The 19795-nt window shown below is 36.1% G+C and overlaps 1 protein-coding gene across 14 annotated transcripts in view; it reads right to left on the bottom strand.

The window, feature by feature from the left end:
• Positions 1 to 19795, bottom strand: part of SORCS2 (sortilin related VPS10 domain containing receptor 2) — a 594922-nt gene that overhangs the window by 109456 nt on the left and 465671 nt on the right. For all 14 annotated transcript variants that reach the window (XM_072037800.1, XM_027457435.3, XM_027457437.3 and 11 more), the window contains exons 4-5: positions 7542 to 7706; positions 2978 to 3051 (exon numbers count right to left, since the gene is read on the bottom strand). In XM_072037800.1, coding sequence (XP_071893901.1) covers positions 2978 to 3051; positions 7542 to 7706 — 239 coding nt within the window. The remainder of the gene's footprint in view (positions 1 to 2977; positions 3052 to 7541; positions 7707 to 19795) is intronic.

The raw sequence follows: 19795 nt of genomic DNA, 5'->3' as shown, positions 1-19795 counted from the left end.
GTGGGTGCTTAATGATTTACTGGGACAGGTTATTCTATTTCTAAAGCAAACTCTTTGCATACGCTCCAACAAATATGCTAAGAACTGGAAAAAACTACATACAAGGATTAGGCCCTACAATACCGCTTCAATAGAAATATTAACTTCAGGACAATAATGCATGGTTGGTTGTAGTTTTTAGGCAGAAGTAAAACTGGTCATGGTAACCAAAATTTCTGAATTTTAATGCACAAGAATTTGCTCAAAATTCAAACTTTTCACAAAAAAAAAAAAAAAAAGAAACTTCTCAATTAGTATTTATAAAAAAAAGTTATTTTTAAGTTCAGGTACAAAATGAAATATTTTGTTTTGAATTATATTGAAACTTCACTGATTTTCTGAGGTTAATTTCAAATCTACATTTCATGATTTTGCTTTGAAATTAATTAAAATAATTTATTTTCAGGATTTTTACATGGAAGTTCACTGAAAAAGTTTTTGTTTTATTTTCCCCTATATTTTTATTCTTCATGTGAACTTCAATGAGAAAACAAATATAGAAAAACAAAGAAGTTTCTAGAATACGTAAGTTTTGCAACCATCTTTACATCTGCAGCCTCCCAAGCCCTCCTAAGCTGCTCTGGGAAGAAAAACTGCTATGAAGGATTAGTCAACTTTCCTTTCCAAAAGTATAAATGAAACAAATTGGGAAAACAGCTGGGGGGAGAGGAAGGAGGAGGAGAAAATGCCACACTAAATCACAGACGGGATGAAAATATTCTGTACTGCTAAAATAGAGATGATAGTATACACTTTCCAGTGATATCAATAATCTTTCCATTAGTTCCACTATCATGAAAGACCAAATTCCATATGTTAGATCTGCAAAAACACTTAAGGGACAGTCCAAAACACTTGAAAAAGCACATAAAGCCTCGAAGATTATTTAAATATATTGCTTAGAAATCTATAGTATAAGATCTGCACATAAATAAACTACCCAGTCCCTACTGACCTTCACATAGAATAAATATACAAGACATTGCATTAAATTAAGTGCATTCAGATTTTCAATAATAATAAAAAAAAAAAGCTTCTTCAGGAATTGTGTGAATATCTGGCTTCTGCTGGAGGCACAAGAGGAAATTGTTTTTAAAAAGCACAGGAAAATATTATGATGGATATCTGTATCTACCAGGCTGAAATAAAAATCTTAGGCTATGTTATACACTTCTATACAGTACCAAAGCTCTATTGATACCAAAGTACCATTTGCTAAAGACCTGCCCAGTGAAATGTTCTCAGCACAACCAGCCAGTATCAGCAAAACACATTCCCTAATTTATAGAGATACACGATTACTTTGAATTAATTTCACCTATCTTTAACATATCAGATATTACATATTGCCAAGAAAACAATACTAGACTTAGAAGAGTGTTCCAGTAGGTGAAGTCTGACAACAAATCGTACGCTCATGGAAAACTACACAAATACTAGTTTCTACTCAGCACTCAGATAACTCAGGTGATGAAGGCCATAATGAAGGGTGGAAAGTTTCATATAATGCTACAGTAACATCTACAGGAAGGCCATGATGTCCAACCCTCCATTCACAGCAGATTCTTTTTTTATTGCAACATCACACATTATTTTTAGAAGTAAAATTCTTTTAGAAATAAAGATTTTACTTCTAATGACTCTTAATAAGTATTAGAGAAGGATCATAGGATCATAATGCAGTGCTAAATATCTGCCCCATAATCCTTGCTGTTGATGGCTGATAAAGTTCTTGAGAGAAATCAGAGAGGTCTCTCCTCTGAAAAGGGGAAAGCGAGGCCTCGAAATTATTTCTAATGTTTGTAAATGTACAAATTCTTAGAATTTATTACTTTTCTCTGAGAGGAATGTGACATTTATGAACAAACTGTGTTTGAAGTAATACATGGCAGTATATATAGTATATAGTAACACCTACGCCTATAAGATAGGTGTTACTACAAACAAACCACAGGCTGTTTACCTATGGAAAAACATAGACTAATATGGACAGTAATAGGTTACAGGAAAACAAAACAAAAAGAAAACAAAACAAAAAAAAAAAAAAACAACAAAAAAAAGGGTTATTTGGAACTATGAAAAATTCCCTTAATTTTTGCACGGACAATTCTAGAACTAAAACAAATCAAAAGTCATTTAGAGAACTAAAGTGACTAGCATGTTATGACTAATCCTGTAATAAAAAATACTAATTATTTGTAATAATATGGTTATACACGTTCTATATTAATACATTGAAGTAAAATGTGAAAGGTGGAATTATCTGGACTTTTCCAATAGAAACCAGATAAATATGAATTGTGTAAATTTAAGACTTTTAAATACAAAATCAATTAAAAACAGCAAAGTTTAATTTTGATGCAAATTATATATTTTACAAAATTACTTAAATTGCAGAAAAGAAAACAAAACAGACATTGACATCCTTCAAAAATGTTGTCATTCTGCTTAAATCACTTCCTAAATGTTTTGAGAGGCAAGATAAATTAAAATCATTTGATATATGTGTACTCAGTAAAGTCATATTTTTCACCAGTTTCCCTAACAGTGTAAGTTTATATATGACTCCAGTTAATAGGTCTGATTCAACATTTCTTAAAAACGTTATAGATTTTTCTCCGTGAAAATACTGTTCTCCCTTTTTGTAGACCAATTTTTACCAGTAAAACAAAAAAAAATGTCATTGGACATTACAGTTCTCTTTAATCTTCAGCTTCATAGAACTAGACCTATTAACCCCTATATACTGATACTTAGCGTGAGCACAAATTTACAATAGTGGATGCATCAATGCTGACATACTCGATCTGCAAAAGAAACCAAAGCTCTTACTCTCCTTAGCACATCTGAAAACATCTTTCTTGATTAGAAAAAAATATTTTTGCTACTCATTTTTTAAAAAAAGTTATTATTATATGGAAGATAATGGGCATCTTACCAAAAAATGTGATCTTTTGAAACTCGCTCCTGCAGAAGAGTCCATTTTTTCCCCAAGTCAATAGATGCATAAACCTACAAAAAAAAAAAAAAAAAAAAAAAAAAAGAGAGAGAGAGAATAGGTAATAGGAAACAATGATATACATATTAAAACGGAGGTCCCATGTCACTATTAAAATGACAGATTGCACGCCAAAAAAAAAAAGAAATCAGGAACTCTCCACGATGACTTTCCATAAAGAACAAAACTCAGTGACAATGTCTTCTTGTCCACCATGAAAACAATTCATAATTCATTTTGGGTCAGATTCTTTTTGACCCCAGCAAAGCTACATAAGAGGGAGGGTACAAGGATACTTTTCTTCTCCTTCTTTCCCCTCATTGAGGAAACAAGCACAAATGCTCCCTTTATGCTTCAGGCCTTAATTCCATCAAACATACTTAAGCTAGGAAGTCAATGGATTCAAAACTCTGCTAAAGTAGGACCAAAAGATATTATAGGAATACTTTAGAGATTTGATGTGGAAAGATGTATTTAGGTGCATGCGTCATGGACAGCAATTCGAGACCCGTGAGAAATGGTCACTCAAAAGAGTGGCAGATGATGGCCTGAAGGAAGAGGATGATTCCAGTTCCACCTTCCCTCAGAAAAGCTTATTCCCACCAAGTCAAATGCTAATGATACAGATATATATATCAATAGAGGAGACCACAGCTGTTTTAACCAAATATAAATTGGGGAATGAAATAGCTCTTCAAAAATCTCCCTTCTTTAGCATTTGCCTTCATAATCTGTTTCCTGTAGTTAAAAGAGCAACTGCCTATGAGACAGATTTAAAACCCCCTGCTGTCTACATGCATTTCTTGTTTGATCCAATTTACATATGATAGGATTTCTCTTAATGTCTCCAATGCAAAAAATGCAAATAAAATTGTCCTACTCTGATGTGGGAATAATTCACTTGTTCAGACACCAGCCATTAGAGAGGAGAGAATCTTATGAGGACTAGTAAGAAATGTTTTTCTTTTAAAATTACAGGTTCAGTTGCAAATGAATAGAACTATGAATTATGTTTTACTACAGAAAATCAGCATTATTACTATGTAAAGATAAGGGCTGAAGTAACTTCCCTCAACATAAACTCTGCAGGTATTCATTAAATTTGAATTAGAAATAAAACAGCATTTCCTACAGTTTCTATGCACTTCAAAATTACTGGGCTTCATTCCACTGCACAATCAGCTAAAGCAGGTAAAGTACAGCTGTGGTAAGAAATGAGGATCAGGACTCAGATAGTTTACTTTAATGTTGACCCAGCCAGTGCACAGACAGAAATAATCCAGGAATCAAAAAGTCAGAGTGAAGAGCATCCTCCTGAGTGGGAGAAGCATGGCTTTGCACCTGCCAGACCACTCACAGCAGAGAACCTGAGCTGTTTTTTCAAACATTTGTAACCACAGGCAGAAAAGATGACCACCGTTTTGACTGTGGTCATCAAAGGGTGGGCCCTGCTCAGCTAGCTACCTGTCATAGCAAACCACTATTAACCTGGAAGAGATAATCATTTAAAGCTTTGCCCTAATTCTGGTGTCCAACCTGCAAACAAAACAAGAATTCAGAGGTTCCTGGAAGAGGGAAAAGAGTGATTTGTGATAACAGACAACAGTGGCACATAAAAAAAAAATATGTATTTTTCGTCATGGATAAATTTCAGAAGAAAATTTGAGAAGAATCTCACCAATAGAACAGAGATGTCTGTGCAGTGGGGGCCAAAAAAAAAACACCCAACAGAGATCAAACCCCAACCACACCCTGGCCCTTCCCGATCCAAATAAACCTTCCACACACATTTAAATTTTAATTCTAGGAGCTTATGAATAAACAGTTTGATTTTGTGTAGTGAGAAGCCCTTGCAATCTTACTGCAAGGGAGAACAAAGTAGGAATAATGCAACATTCAAACAGAGGGATTTTTAACTGATGAACTATTTGAAAGAAATTTAAAAAATAAGTTGTACCAAACTTAGGTACACATTTGAGGTGAAAACAGCTATATTAGTGGACAGCTAAAATTTCTGGCTTTAGTGAACACATCTAATAGATGTTTATTATCACCCATATAATAATTGTAGAGAATCACTTTGAGAAGAAATTAAAAATGCATTTCTTAGTTTTACCATTTTTCCATCCTTACAGCTTCCCAATGAACAATTAAAATCTACTTTATCTCTGTCAAGTTTTAAAAATCAAAAAGCATTTATAGAGACCCAGTGAATAGCTGATTGTTATTCATTATTGCTGAGGTAGACAGAAAAAGGGAGTATAGATTTGAGACAGTAAATGGATTAGTCCAACTACATTGACTAGATTTGCATTCATTTATGGTGTCAGCCAGAGGCTAGAGCTGTATTTAAATAAAATCTAGGCTTCTGAATGAAAGAACAATGCAGATTTAGCAACATAAAATAAGGACTAAATCAAATCAGAAGTTGTGAGAAAGGCCGTGATGCTCCAGTAGACAGAGAAGCTTTGCTGATTGCTATTTATGAAGGACTTGATCCTGCATTCCTTGTATTCTCAAAAGTGTCTTTGTAAGAAATCGTTTGAGTAACAGGAGGTAATGGCTTCTCCTGAGCTTTAGCTCATATAACTTCTTCATACTATGCTATTTCAGTGAAAGTAAAGTTAATTAACTCAAAAATCTGGAGTATGCAATTTCCCTAGGCCAAACAGATTTTGGCTTCAGATTCAGACTCTCTGGAAACCTTTGAGTTTAGTACAGTGACTTCTTTTCATGAGAAGCCACAAGTCTGATTTTCAACTCCTCCTTTGCCAATATCATTTCTTCCTGATAAGCCAGCTTTGTCAGATCTTAAACAAATTTGAAGCAGATTACTTGCCCAGTTATAGTCAAAGGCACCCTTCCTCCTTTAATATCTTAGGTAAAGATGCGCGGCTTGTCCAGTAAGTTATGGTTGACTCTACCTAACTTTCCCTGCTACTATTAGAGTTATTATTTAGTGAGTATTTTGTAGTTTTTTGTCCAGTTGCACTTTAAGTGTAGCTAGTAATGGTATCACTTATTTTGGATAATTATTGAAGTATAAAATGCCTAAAAACCTCCCTATTGCATAATTCATCAAAACACAAAGGAAATGCCTCACATTGAGCTCCTATCCCCTTCTCTTTCCTGACAAATATTTTTAATCACTTTAAAACACTTGTTGGTGGCTGGTCAACTTCTTAAGCACACTATGACTCTTAAAGACTCTGCCATTTAGTTTTTTGAGCCATTTGATCTCCTAACTATATTAAAATTGGGGATTATATCTATCATCAGAAACAAAAGTCAAACTGAGAACAGCACTTATCATAACATAGGCTTTTCATAACTTAAGGCTTCCCTGAAGCATTTTGTTCACATAACGTATTCACCACATTTGTAACAGTTAATTGTGTTAGGATTTGAAATTGAAACTAGTAAGGAAAATACTCCATGTAATTTGAGACGGAGTTTGGTTTGCTATGTTTTTATTATTATTATTATTATTATGCTTCCATCCTTATTTGCAAATGCCTGTAAAAACAAATTGTTTTGGGATCAGCTATTAAGTTATGTATTACAGAAAATATCCCGAAGGATGAGTTGATGTAACATAGCTGAAATCAGTGTAGTATTTTGCTGCAGCATTAGCAACTGTGTCTGACTACACTCACCTTCTATGATCTCTTACAAGGGTCCATTTTTGGACTAGTGTTTGACTAATTTTATTTTAAAACAGGAGTAACAATGGAAGACAGACAAGACCACTATCGGGACCAGAATCACAGTGACTTTAATGCTGCAGTTTGGGCACTATGAAAAAGAGATGAATGACACACTTACGGGTTGTCTGCTCACTTGGTGTTTAGCCTAACCCATCCAGAGAGATGACTTTATAATTTAATCAGAAAAAAAGTCTCAAGGATGGTCAAAATTACATAATACAATGACTGCATCTTAATATATTCTATCATGAGTGAGAGAATTAATCTACTGTTGAGAGAAATCTGTTTCTACAGATTCAGTGATTACCAAAATCCTCTTCTGCTGTATGACTGAACAGTTTATTTTACTTTCCTTTACATCCTATGAAAGGCCTTTGAAGGCAATATTTCAGCTTTACTAACTTTCTACTACATTATGAATTAAAGAGCAATTGCTTACATTTGGTTTCTAGGGAGGAGCACATTCCAGAGGTAGTACTCAACTCCCCTCCAGGTGGATAAATACTACCGATATCCATATCAACCAAAAATGTCAGGATTGAAATTACCATAAAGCAAAGATTTGGACATTAATGAAATAAATATTCAAATAGGCCTCTCAAAAACTGAATATGGTTTCCTTTTGGACAAGTGGTATTTCATAAAACCCAGTGCTCAGTGACATATGACAACAGTTTCATATATCTTCTTAACTCCTTAGTGAATTCCTTGAAATTTAGTTCCTAAATGGCTTCAGATTCAGACTCTCTGAATTTAGTTCCTAAATTTCAAGCAAATGCAGTATCTTCATACTTTACCTTGCCTTCCTTTGTGTAAGCAAGCACCTTGTCTTCTTCTTTTGGGTGAAAAAGGAGAGTTTCCACAAAAAAAGTAATAGGTTGTTTCTGGAAAGTAGCTCCTTCATCCGTGCTTATGAAAAGGCTTTGGTCACGGTCATTATGAGAAGAGCTTACAAGAATGATCTAAAAGACAAAAATGACAACAAACATTGACTCAGAAGACTGTTTTCTCTAAAACAGAAAACAAAGCCTTATTTTTATTCTTGAAATGTCAGAATTTGTACACACCTTATCTATCAAAATCCTATGGAAAAGAAAGTCAAAGGCATCTTAAGATGTTGGGACAGCAAGATCGTATTAATCTTCCCTGACCTAATCTGTGAATCTTAAACTCTATAGTTTCTCTTGCAAATCACACCAAACTGATCACAATTCTCATCTCTACTCAAAATGATTGTCTTAGATCTTCATTCTCATGCAAGGTTCATGAAGCTACAAGAGAAAATCTTGAGACTAACCAAAAAAGATCTAATATTAGTAAGGATTTAATACGCCCATATAAATACATCACTTTATCTAGTGAGGCTACCTTTATAAATACTAAATATAAAAATAATCTCCGCTATAGTTATATAAAAATCACCACAAGAAAGAACTACGTTATAAAATATTTCCATTGCTTCACCATTCTCCTCCATGTTTTGGATAAAAGGGAAATTCACTTTGGTGTAGAAATATAAGCCAATCAATTATTTGCATTTCCTTCACATGTTCAGATAATACCTTACTTCAAACACAGTAATAATTTGAGCTGTTTTCTTGTGTGAAATTTGTGTCAGGCTTTCCGAAACAAGGAAATTCTCCTCATATAATTTAATCAAAACTGCATTCTTTTTAACTTCTTCACCTTTTGTAGTTGCTCAGTGTGTTACAGCACAGTTCTAAAAAATGCCAATGTGGAGATCCATTTTTATCGTCTCTCCCAGACCAAATGTACCCCATTTGCAAGTGAAAAGGTGCCCTTATTAACTGACAGCCAACAAACAAAACATGAATTTTCAAAAGGACAGCTGGGCTCTATTTAGCTCACTCTTTTAAAAACAATAAAACAGTAATAATCTTAGAATCAAAACATGTTTAAAATATTCAGCAAATGTCACAGAATCCTGATCACTGCTATATAGTGCCTGCAACTTGCTAACAGAGCTAAATGGCAACTAGTTATGCAAACAGGATTACAATAATGTGAATACAGAGAAGTAAATACATTAGAAAAAAATGCACAATTTTTATGTAGTCATCTTTTTAGGGTGAAGTTGAAGTTCAAAAAAATGAATTTTTTAATGAATTGCACAGATACAGCAAATGGTTGAGGCTTTTACTGCTACTGCTTGGGGGTAAAACTGAATACTTAAGGATGCATGAGCACTTGTACTTGAAACACATACACAGTTTCACAAATTTCTGCATAGCTTTCATATATCACATATTGAAATAGATTGCTGAACTAGAAAGTTACACATACTTCAGGATCCATGGTCCGTCTCTGAGACCCCATGCTAATGCATTCATTAAGCCAAAACTGCAGTGATTAGCTGTGTGACTAGGTCAGTCAGAAGAGCATAATAGCCCATAACCTTCCCAAGATTTTCCATATTTTTAATTATAACTTTACCCAAGAGTATGAAAATGTGTCATTTTTATTGTAAGGTCTTTAAAAATGACATTTTCACAAGAACCGTCTCTTATTCCTACTGCATGTAATGGCTTCCTTTATCCTTGGTAAACTCTTCAAACAGTATCTGTTTAATTTATTAGTGTATACTGCATTTAAAGATTCTTGTAACATGTTCATTCAGCAGTTTTCTGCAGAGGCATGACACCAGACTGAAGTTGAATGTGGCTACAATGTGCTTCCCTACACCTTTGCTTGCATCACAAAGTGCAGAGAAATACTTATGCCCAGTGTGGAGATGTATACTTTCCTTGCTATACTGCCAACTGCAACTCAGGCTCAAAGCATCTAATTTTTCTTGGAAATAAAAGAATTCAAACTGTCAGCATGTTACCTGAGCTACCTAATGCTCAATCTCATTGGTTTCTGACCAGATAACAAAAAAAAAAACCGCACAGTTCTGTGTAAAAGGGTCAAGCAAACTCTACAAGGAAGGCTGCAATAACAGTTCCACAAATCCTGCTGAAGTTTGTTAATGTGTGCACAAGACTGCTCCTGAGACTCATGCATAGCTTGCAGCAAGTCCAAGTTCTTCCATGCTGCATCACTAGATTCAGTATGGGACTAATTCCATGTAGAAAGATTAATTCCTTTGTATAGTGTCTGCTAGTCCAAATAATTTCCATAAATGTCAATATCTTCATTTTCTCCTGATTATTTCTTTAACAACGTATACAACTAAGACAAATAACTATAGCATACACCCCAGAAAAGGTATAAATTGCACCTAAAGAGAATAACAACCAGACTACCGTTTAGAGTGACTACAGTCCAGAGACTACAGTGTTACTGACCTGCTTTCCTTTTTTTTGGCCCAGTAAATTTTATGATCACAAAAATACCCAAAGATTGGTTTCAAAATAATAAAGGAATTAATTTTATAAATATGGGAGCAGCTGTCACGGTTGATGAACATTGAGTATAGATATGTCTGTTTCTCATCCATAATGAGGACCAAGAAAGCAACTTTCAAAGAAGATCGTTCTTGAAACTGAAGTCTGAGGAAAAGTGTTATATATAATGAAATGAAAACGCACTGTGAGAATTGCTAATGGTGTCCTTAAAAAAAATATTATGCATCTTTCAGAGTTAAATCTGTGAGAAAAAATATAGCCTAAAGATTGTAGATATTTAAGCATACATGGCAGAGTCCCTTACTATATCCTTACCTACACACATATCACAGTTCATTTAATGAAATATTTTTGAACTTCACTCAGTGTTCTGATTTATATTTCCATAGTTTAAACTGGTGATTTTGTGCCAAGCATACAGAATTGCTCCCCACAGCTAACGCACTGGGTGCTCAGACTTGCCTGCTAGCTAGCACTACTTATTTAGGAAAATATTCCAGAGTAAATATTGTACCCACATTAAATGCTTTCCATAACGTTTTATTTACTTTGTAAGTACAAAAAATACCCAAACCTTCCTGCTAGCAACTGATGAAGTGATGCAACTGGGACATACTATCTGGAGAGTGCTGACTAGAAGTGCTGAGGGTTTTAACTCAGAATAAACAGCTATTTGCTTGAATAATTTAGTATCCAAAAACCAGAACAAATTTTAATCACATCTAAACCTCACTTAAGCTTCTTTTAAACTTTTTTTTTTTTAACATGACATTTCTCTTTCCTGTCAAACTCTTAGGTTTCTTTTCTTTTCTTTTTTAAACAAAATTGAGCTTAATATTGTGCTGTTTATCCCTAATCTCACTTCTTAATTTCCCATCAGTTAAACAGACCACAATAATAAATGTGTATATATTTAGATCAGATGTAAATCTACAACTTCCAATAGTTGAATGTAAGTAGAATATTTGAAGGTGAGAACATAACCCATGGATTATCAAGCATGTGAATAAAAGGATTCTGTAGATCAACAGAGAGGAATGCAAAAAATATTTCTTATAAAAAAATAGTTAACCAAGTCAACATATAAACTAAAGCATCCCAACAATTAAGGAAAGCCATGCTTTTTCTTGTTTCAGAAAAACATAGTGAAGCAGGAAGAAATATAAGAAGCCAAATAAATCTGAAAATAATGTGATTAAAACCATTTATATTTAATCTCTCTTTCAGGATTGATTGGTCAACATATATGTCTGTCTGCTCCCTCTACTGGGTGGAATCACAATCTGAGCCCAAAGGATAAAAAGACACTGACAGCAAAGGCTACAGTAGCTTGGGTATCATACTTCTTCTTCCCACTATTACCATGAAGACTTGAAATAATCATAGTGATTACCAGGGAGTCTTAACTGTAGATTTGGCAGCAATTCAAAGCTATGCTCTAATTTCAAGTGGCAATAAACACAGGATATTAACATGCATCATTTGCACTGTGTCTGAAATATAACTCCCTCCCCTCAGCCTAGGTCCAATCAAAATGTAAACTCAAGATAAATTTGATCTTAATCAGCACTTTCTCTAAAACAAGGCAATCTTCTAACAAATTACAATTGTGCTGTCTCTTTCAGCTTCAGCAACTGATCTTAATTATAATTCTAGCTTTTATTTCCGTTCCTTTTCTCTAGAATTAAAAAAAAAAAAAAAAAAGGAAAAAAGTCAAAATGTCCATCATAAAGAAATTTCTAGACTTGCAGCATCTGACTCACTCCAGGAGACTTCCACAGTAAGTGGTGAGAGAGATAATACACTTTTTTTTTTTTTTTTTTTTTTTTTAACTACATGGGCCCGTATATGGTCAAAAATCAGGGCACTCCATATTCCTGAGCACTCTTAAGTTGTACTTGGAAAAAAGAAATTTACTTTGGACTGAGTAAGTTATTGAAATTCATAAACTATTCATTTAAGAGTACACAGCAGCCATACAAGAGTAGTTAAGCATGCCCAGGAAGCGCCTACACCTCTCCAGGCCCTCCAGTAGACATAGAGGACTTGGGTATGGGCATTCAATCCTAAGGAGTGCTGGACTCACTCCAGCAAAAACCTTAGTGGCAGAACTAATTTTAAACTTATGAGCCATCCCCACTAAGGTCAATTAACTTCCATTAAGAACGTGTAATATTATGCCTAGATGAAGGCTGTTAACTGAACGGGACTCAAGGCTGCTGGGCACAAGGCAACCCTGAAATGCTACTGATACCACCACATAAAACTGCACATCTGCATGAATGTTGAAGCTATCTCAGAGCAATATTCATATAGCTTCACAGCACTGCAATCACACCCTCAACATTTTTGAGATTAAGTAACTAAGTCATCTATTTTTCTTGCTCGTACAGTTTACATTATTTATGTGTTATTAGATGTGCCTGGCTGATATAGAAATTACTCTAGCTCCTGGTCACAATTGTAAATGAGATGTTGCTTCTCAGACGGCATTCATAAAACAGAATGCAGACTGCCAAGGGTTATGATTTTTATCTTGGATGGTATGAAAGACCTGATAACTCAAGAGTGGCAAAGCCGCAGAGTGAAATATAGTTCCGTTACTCTCACAGTGGTAAAAACAATATCTAAAGAATCGAACCAGGGTAATTCCAAGCAGAGAGTAAAATAAAATTCCTTCCAGCTAGCAGGTTAATCTTGTAGATATTTCCTTGAAATTGCACCTAAAATCATTCCTCACAAATTTTATAGTTATTAGTGAATGTAATCACAAATGAATCATTGAAAACTGAGAAGAGCTAGAAATCCAGCTTCTTTGTGCAACTGAATTGCATAAATGCACATTCATATGTACATTAACATTAATATACATGCATCCCAAAATAGTACTTTTCATGGTAAACATTAACAACTTTGAGAATTCATACATGTATTTTCTTTCTTTTGAAGAGTCTTCTCCAACAGTCGCACATACGCATTTCAAAACAGCAACTAGTTTCTGTGAAAATTGCCATTAGGGAATGGAAGGCAGTAATTTTAAGGAAGGCTCCCGAGGTACATCTGCTCCACTGATCATATAATCTCAGGACACAATCAAAGGTTACATGAAACAATATGGTGGAGCTAATGGAAAGCATGTAGTACAGTTTCATCTCCCCCATGTTGTGGTCAGCTCATTAATCACTTGGAGAATCACAACTGAAGCTCTAATACTATTAAACTAGTACCAACAACATGTTAGGCATGTTAGGATGTGGAGCAAATATAAAGGATTTAGGATCTTAAAACAAGCTGGCTAGGAAACTGCAGTAGTTGGTTACACATGAAACATGATGAGGAGGGAATGAGCATCAGAATCAGTATCTAAACAGAAAAATATTATTATAGCAGTGTGATGCTATCACATTTGATGCTAGCAACAAATAGCTTAAACTGCAACTAGGCAAGACTGAAATGACATAATCTACTAGTAAGAGGAAACGGTTTTGAAAGAGCTACCTTTTCTCTAGGGCTTTCACTATATGGGCAGCATGTTGAAGGCAGGCTGTGTATCATTCTAATGAATCCGCACAGATAAACAGCTACAGAAGTTCTGTCGGAGGTTGATGACCAGCCTGAAAATCTTTCCCTGTTGCACTTGTTGGCAATTTGTATATATTTAAATCTGCTTGATCTCTATAACTGAACACCTCAAAGATGCTGACTACTGAGAGTCCATCTCTGGGGAATGCTAACTGCAGCTCCATTCTTCAGTTTTCTTATTTAGAGAAATGAATGGGTAGGATAAGTGTTGGGTAGGATAAGGAAGCTGAGACATTACCTCTCCCTCCGTGGGAGCAAGTTTCGCCCACCTGTACATTGCTGGAATAAACACACATTAAAAACAAAACAAAACAAAAACACACACATTGCAATTCAACTAGAGTGGCAAACCAAATTTTCACAAGGAATGCTTTGTTCGAAAACATTTCAGAGCAGTAACTGATGCCACCGGACCAAAGATTCTACAGTAATGAGCAAATATTAAGCATATTTGGATTAAGCAAAGTTGGCATTCCTGCAGTATACTGAGACAGAGAGGTGAATATGTCAAAGGCTACAGTAGAGGGAGAAAGAGTAGTCAATGTCTTTTTTTTTTTTTTTAATAACAAATCTTGATATTATTTTGATATCATTGCACCTTATTTTTTTGTTTGTTTTGTCTCTGCATATTTCACTGTGAATTTCTGCATTGTACAATTGGGATTAAAGTGAAAACTGAAGAGCATTTTAGTCTTCCTGCAAGGTCCAATGTTAACCTGGCTATTGCTAATTCTCAAGCAAAGGTGATCACTTAATGTACCACTTATAACTTTCTATATCTAAAATGTCTTAAGATGTCTATATCTTAAGATGTTTTGAGAAACGATTATCATATTGATATGTTCACATATTCATATGGTTTCATTTAAAATAATGTACTCTAATACACCAGGAACAAAATCGGTCTTTCAGTATGTTCTAAATCAGCAGTTTGAGTGGAAAATAGCACTTGAGGAGGCATACAGCCAGTTCTTGTCACAGCAGGAGAATGTTCTCTAACCAGGTTTTATACTGCTGATAAAATGAGGGCATTTTGTGTGACTTTGAGGGGAAAAAAAAGGGGGGGGGGAGAGAGAGGGGAATTAGATAGCACAACAGAAATGGGCAAGTTTTGTTCTTCCTCACCAACATCTCCACAAACGTTATTTCCAGACAGAACAGACACACACTGATCTTTTTTGGTTTGGGCATTCACTAACGAATCTAATTCAAGACGTATTTTTCAGACCTCCAATAAACCTGTAAATATATTCTGCCTGAAGACATCACAAAGCGTAAATATAAAGCAATGCTTCTCAAACAGTATATTGGATGCACAAAAAATGACTGCATATATGCGTTGATCTAATTTAATGAAGAGACAAGTCAAACAGTTCCCAGCCTCCAACCATTAATTTGTTTGGATTAAAACTGCATTAACTTTGAAGAGAAATTACATGGATAGTAATTAGAAAATAGAGGGAAAAGAAAAAAAAAAAAAAAGAAAAACATGAAGGAAAGCAGTTATGGTGGTAAAAATATCAGTTGTATGGCATTGATCAAAACCCACCATATTGAATAAAGGTAAAACTATTCCTTCACACTAAAAATCAGGTGTGCCAAGATTTTCCCCTTCGGTCCTAAAATCTCAACAGATTCCTGGTGTTCTTGCAAACGCCATGTAATAATGTTCCCAAGATATCCTCAACTCCAACAGAGGAATCAACGTAAAGCACCTCCATTCCTTTCTCTCCTGATGCATAAAGCAGCTTTTATGGAGATCAATGTATTCACTAACTGTATTAGAATTTGTAAAGAATATGCAGCATATTCCAAAACTATGTATCTGTATATACTTTTCTACCCATGCAAAGGTTCATGCAACCAGATGGGATACATCCAACCTTGTTGAAGTAGCTGGCTGAAACCACTGAGAGCTCTGACAGGTTCTAGCTATTGGGAGAGGTTCCTGAAGACTGGAAAAGAGAAACACAGTACCCATCCTAACGTCATCTACAAAGTCTCACACCATATTTTGAACTCATCTGTTCCGATATCTGAAGGGATATCTGGCACTACAAAGTGAGTTATTAAAGTCCTTACCCTTAAAGAAGCACCTGTTTCCTTTAAAGAACTGAAGGTGCTCTCCTTAATGGAGGTCTGGGCATAGTTAAAAATTGAGCAGTTCTTCTCTTGTAAACTATGGGGAAAATAGGAAACCTTGGGGAAAGAGCTGCATCGAGCAAGTCTTTTGTACATAAGCCACAGCTGATTATGTAGTTTTGAAGAGAAAAACGGAAAGGGAAGAAGAAAGGGAGGCAGAGCAGCAGAAGCAAGCACTGCAAAAACAGTAATTATTTTTCACTTGAATTTGGCTATATCTCCATTATGTAGACTACAAAGCTTAATTATAAAATCTCTTGCTATTGAAATATTTCTCCTTATCTTTGATATCCAGCCCAAATGGACTGGAAAAAAAGCCCTTGAAAAGCAGAAAGGAAATGTCTTTTACAGTAATTTTTGGTCCCATTAGGGTGAATCTCATTAATAGAAAAAGGACTTCACTGAAGAATGGAGCTTTTATATTCAGAAGCATACAGTACTGCTGTGCCTGATTCTAGCAGCACTGTAGATAATAAACCTCTCTCCATCAGGGTTTAGATTTTTGTAAAATACCCATTTTATATTGAGGTAGGGTTTTAGAAAAAGCACATATCTGGCACTCACTGTGCTAGTTTTCTCCAGATGTACTTAGGGTAGGTGTTGATTGGAGCTTTTAAAAGATTATTTTATTTATTTATATTGAAAAGAATCATTTTGTCATAACTGACGGGTTTTGCTGAAAACTTACAACACCAAATTTACCAGCATGATTCAGAAGGCCAATGGGGGCATTAGGGGCAGAGGATATTTTTTCTGGGTCTGTTCCACATTACACACATAAATAGAAAATATTTGCTAGGACAGAGCCACTGACTTTGTGCATCAGTTGTTAGAGCACTCATGTGTCATTGCAGAAACATGACTGTTAGTATCTTCCCAGTCAAATGTTGTGATTCATAAGGCATAGGCAATTCTCTATGTATTCTCATACATATTAGAGAGAAGAGGTCGTGCATCAGCAGAACCGAGACAGAAATACATGAAATGTTCTTTCGCTCATGTGCTAGATTTGTAAACTTGGGTTCCAAGGTATGTAGTTTCTATGTTTGTTCCCAAGCACATTATTTTGGCTCTTATTAGAACATTTTAATGAGAAGTTCAGAAGTAGGAAAGTAAATAAAATGAATGCACAAGTATAAAGCATTTCTACCAATTCTCTTTCTCCCACTTATACTAACACTTAAGTCTCATGAAATGTTTGTAATTTATGCTGGGCTGCTTCATCTTTATTTATTTATTTACAGGGTGTGGGAGGGGGAAGCATAATCTTACTTTAGAGCAATTCTGAAATCAGAGAGCATGGAACCAGGCAGTGAGTTTACAGACACAGAAGGCAGGTAGGAAGATTTCAGGAGCTTCCTGTCCTGGCAAGACTATTGCTAAAAGAGATTCAGATATAAATTAGAGCTGCTACTGAAAAATAAAATTGAAGTAATACAATTAATACTTTTTGTCTAAATAAAAAAGCTACACGGAGCTCTAAAAATCTCAGGCTGAGGTTAACCTTGGGGGTACCAATTCTGTTCTCAGAGTCAGCGGGAACTTCACAATCGGTCCATAATGCAGACCCCTGCATCTAAAGCAGAATCCAAAGGTCTTTGGTCTTACCACGAGTCTGGCACTTTGAATGATTTGGTTTTAGTATTTCAGGCTATAATGCGAATTTCATATGAAGCTTTATATACAGAATCACAAAACTGTCTAGGTTGGAAGAGACCTCAAGATCGAGTCCAACCTCTGACCTAACACTAACAAGTCCTCCACTAAACCATATCACTAAGTTCAACATCTAAATGTCTTTTAAAAGACCTCCAGGGATGGTGACTCCACCACTTCCCTTGGCAGCCCATTCAACCACATTCAATGCCTAACAACCCTTTCTATAACGTTCTTCCTAACATCCAACCTAAAACACCCGTGGCACAACTTAAGCCCATTCCCCCTCATCCTGTCACCAGGCACATGGGAGAACAGGCCAACCCCCACCTTGCTACAGCCTCCTTTAATGTACTTATAAAGAGCGATAAGGTCACCTCTGAGCCTCCTTTTCTCTAGGCTGAACAAGCCCAGCTCCCTCAGCCGCTCCTCATAAGACTTGTTCTCCAGACCCCTCACCAGCTTCGTTGCCCTTCTCTGGACTCACTCGAGCACCCTGATGTCCTTCTTGCAGCAAGGGGCCCAAAACTGAACACAGTACTCGAGGTGCAACCCCACCAGAGCTGAGTACAGGGAGACAATCACTTCCCTAGACCTGCTGGCCACACTGCCTCTTATACAAGCCAGGATGCTGTTGGCCTTCTTGGCCACCTGAGCACACTGCTGGCTCATATTCAGCCAACTATTAACCAATACTCCCAGGTCCTTCTCCACCAAGCAGCTTTCCAACCACTCCTCTCCCAGTCTGTAGCTCTGCTTGAGGTTGTTGCACCCCAGGTGCAGGACCCGGCACTTGGCCTTGTTAAACTTCATGCAGTTGATCTCAGCCCATCGGTGCAGCCTATCCAGATCCTCCTGCAGAGCCTTCCCACCCTCGGACAGATCGACACACGCACCTAGCTTGGTGTCATCTGCAAACTTATTGAGGGTGCACTCGATGCCCTCGTCCAGATCATTGATGAAGATGTTAAAGAGGACCGGCCCCAGCACCGAGCCCTGGGGGACGCCACTAGTGACCGGCCTCCAGCTGGATTTGACTCCATTCACCACAACTCTTTGGGCCCGGCTATCTAGCCGGTTTTTAACCCAACAAAGTGTACACCAGTCCAAGCCACAAGCAGCCAGTTTCTTGAGGAGAATGTTGTGGGAAATGGTGTCAAAAGCCTTACTGAAGTCGAGGTAGACCACATCCACATCCCTCATCCACTAAGTGTGTCAGTGTCATAGAAAGAGATCAGGTTCATCAAACTGGAACTGCATTTCATAAACCCATGTTACATCACAGTTTCTCTAACTTTTACATCAATACCAACAGGATGGGAATAAAATTATGTACGTGCATACAGTTGGTATTCAAAGGGAAATGGAAGAATCCCAGAAAGAGTGAAATTCAAGAATGGGAGAACAAAACACTGAAGAGGATGCATTGACAATTCAACAAAGAATGGAAAAAATCTCTGCCATTCTCCTCAAAATCTCCATGTTGTTCATATTTTGATTTAATTAGCAGCAAGTACCCGATACCATGAGTCATTTTACTGTTTTGGGAATATTGGAAGTATATATGGGGCTACTGGAACCAGCCATCCAAAACCAAAAAGAATTACAGGAGTAAATAAAAAAGCAACCCCCCACCCCCACGTTTTTAATGAAACTTTAATCACAAAAAGTTCATATTAATACTAGGAGTTGTTCCGACTTGTAGAAAAGTTAGCTATTTTAAAAATTTCAAAAATTTAGTTTAAAGAACCTTTTTCAATGACTGAATAATAAATTTCACCCATTTACTGTACATTAACACCACACCATACTGATGTTTTCAGTGGCCTTGGTATCTTAGAGTTAACTTTCACGAGGAAAGAACACCTCACTGCTCCAGAACTGATTTCTAATCTCAGCCTTGCAGATGTGCATGCTTTTGATTAAATCTGCAGGTCAGCTGGCATGTACAAACACAGCAAACAAAACACAGACCTGGGTGCCTTTGGAACTGAACAAGCAGTCTTAAATAACCTGGGTTAAACAGAAAAGATGAAAACAATTAATCTCAGTTGGTAATTAGCTCTTGTTCTGGCAGATGTAGTTCCAGTGTTTGATAAACACTGATGGATAATGCCCAGGTGTTGCATAAGAATATAGTTCCTTGACTTGGAACTTCCTTGTTTTTACAATCTTTTTCTTTCTTTCCTTTCAAATGAATGCACTTTTATTTCTGGGTTAGAAGTTCAGCTCTCTTTTTTTTCCCCCCTCTCCTTTGCCTGTGCTCCTCGAATCCCCTGTTGTGCTAATGGACAGACTGTGTG

The sequence above is a fragment of the Anas platyrhynchos genome, chromosome 4 (assembly GCF_047663525.1).
Source record: "Anas platyrhynchos isolate ZD024472 breed Pekin duck chromosome 4, IASCAAS_PekinDuck_T2T, whole genome shotgun sequence".
In the NCBI taxonomy this organism is placed as follows: Eukaryota; Metazoa; Chordata; class Aves; order Anseriformes; family Anatidae; genus Anas; species Anas platyrhynchos.
This window is presented reverse-complemented; position numbering and strand designations above follow the sequence as displayed.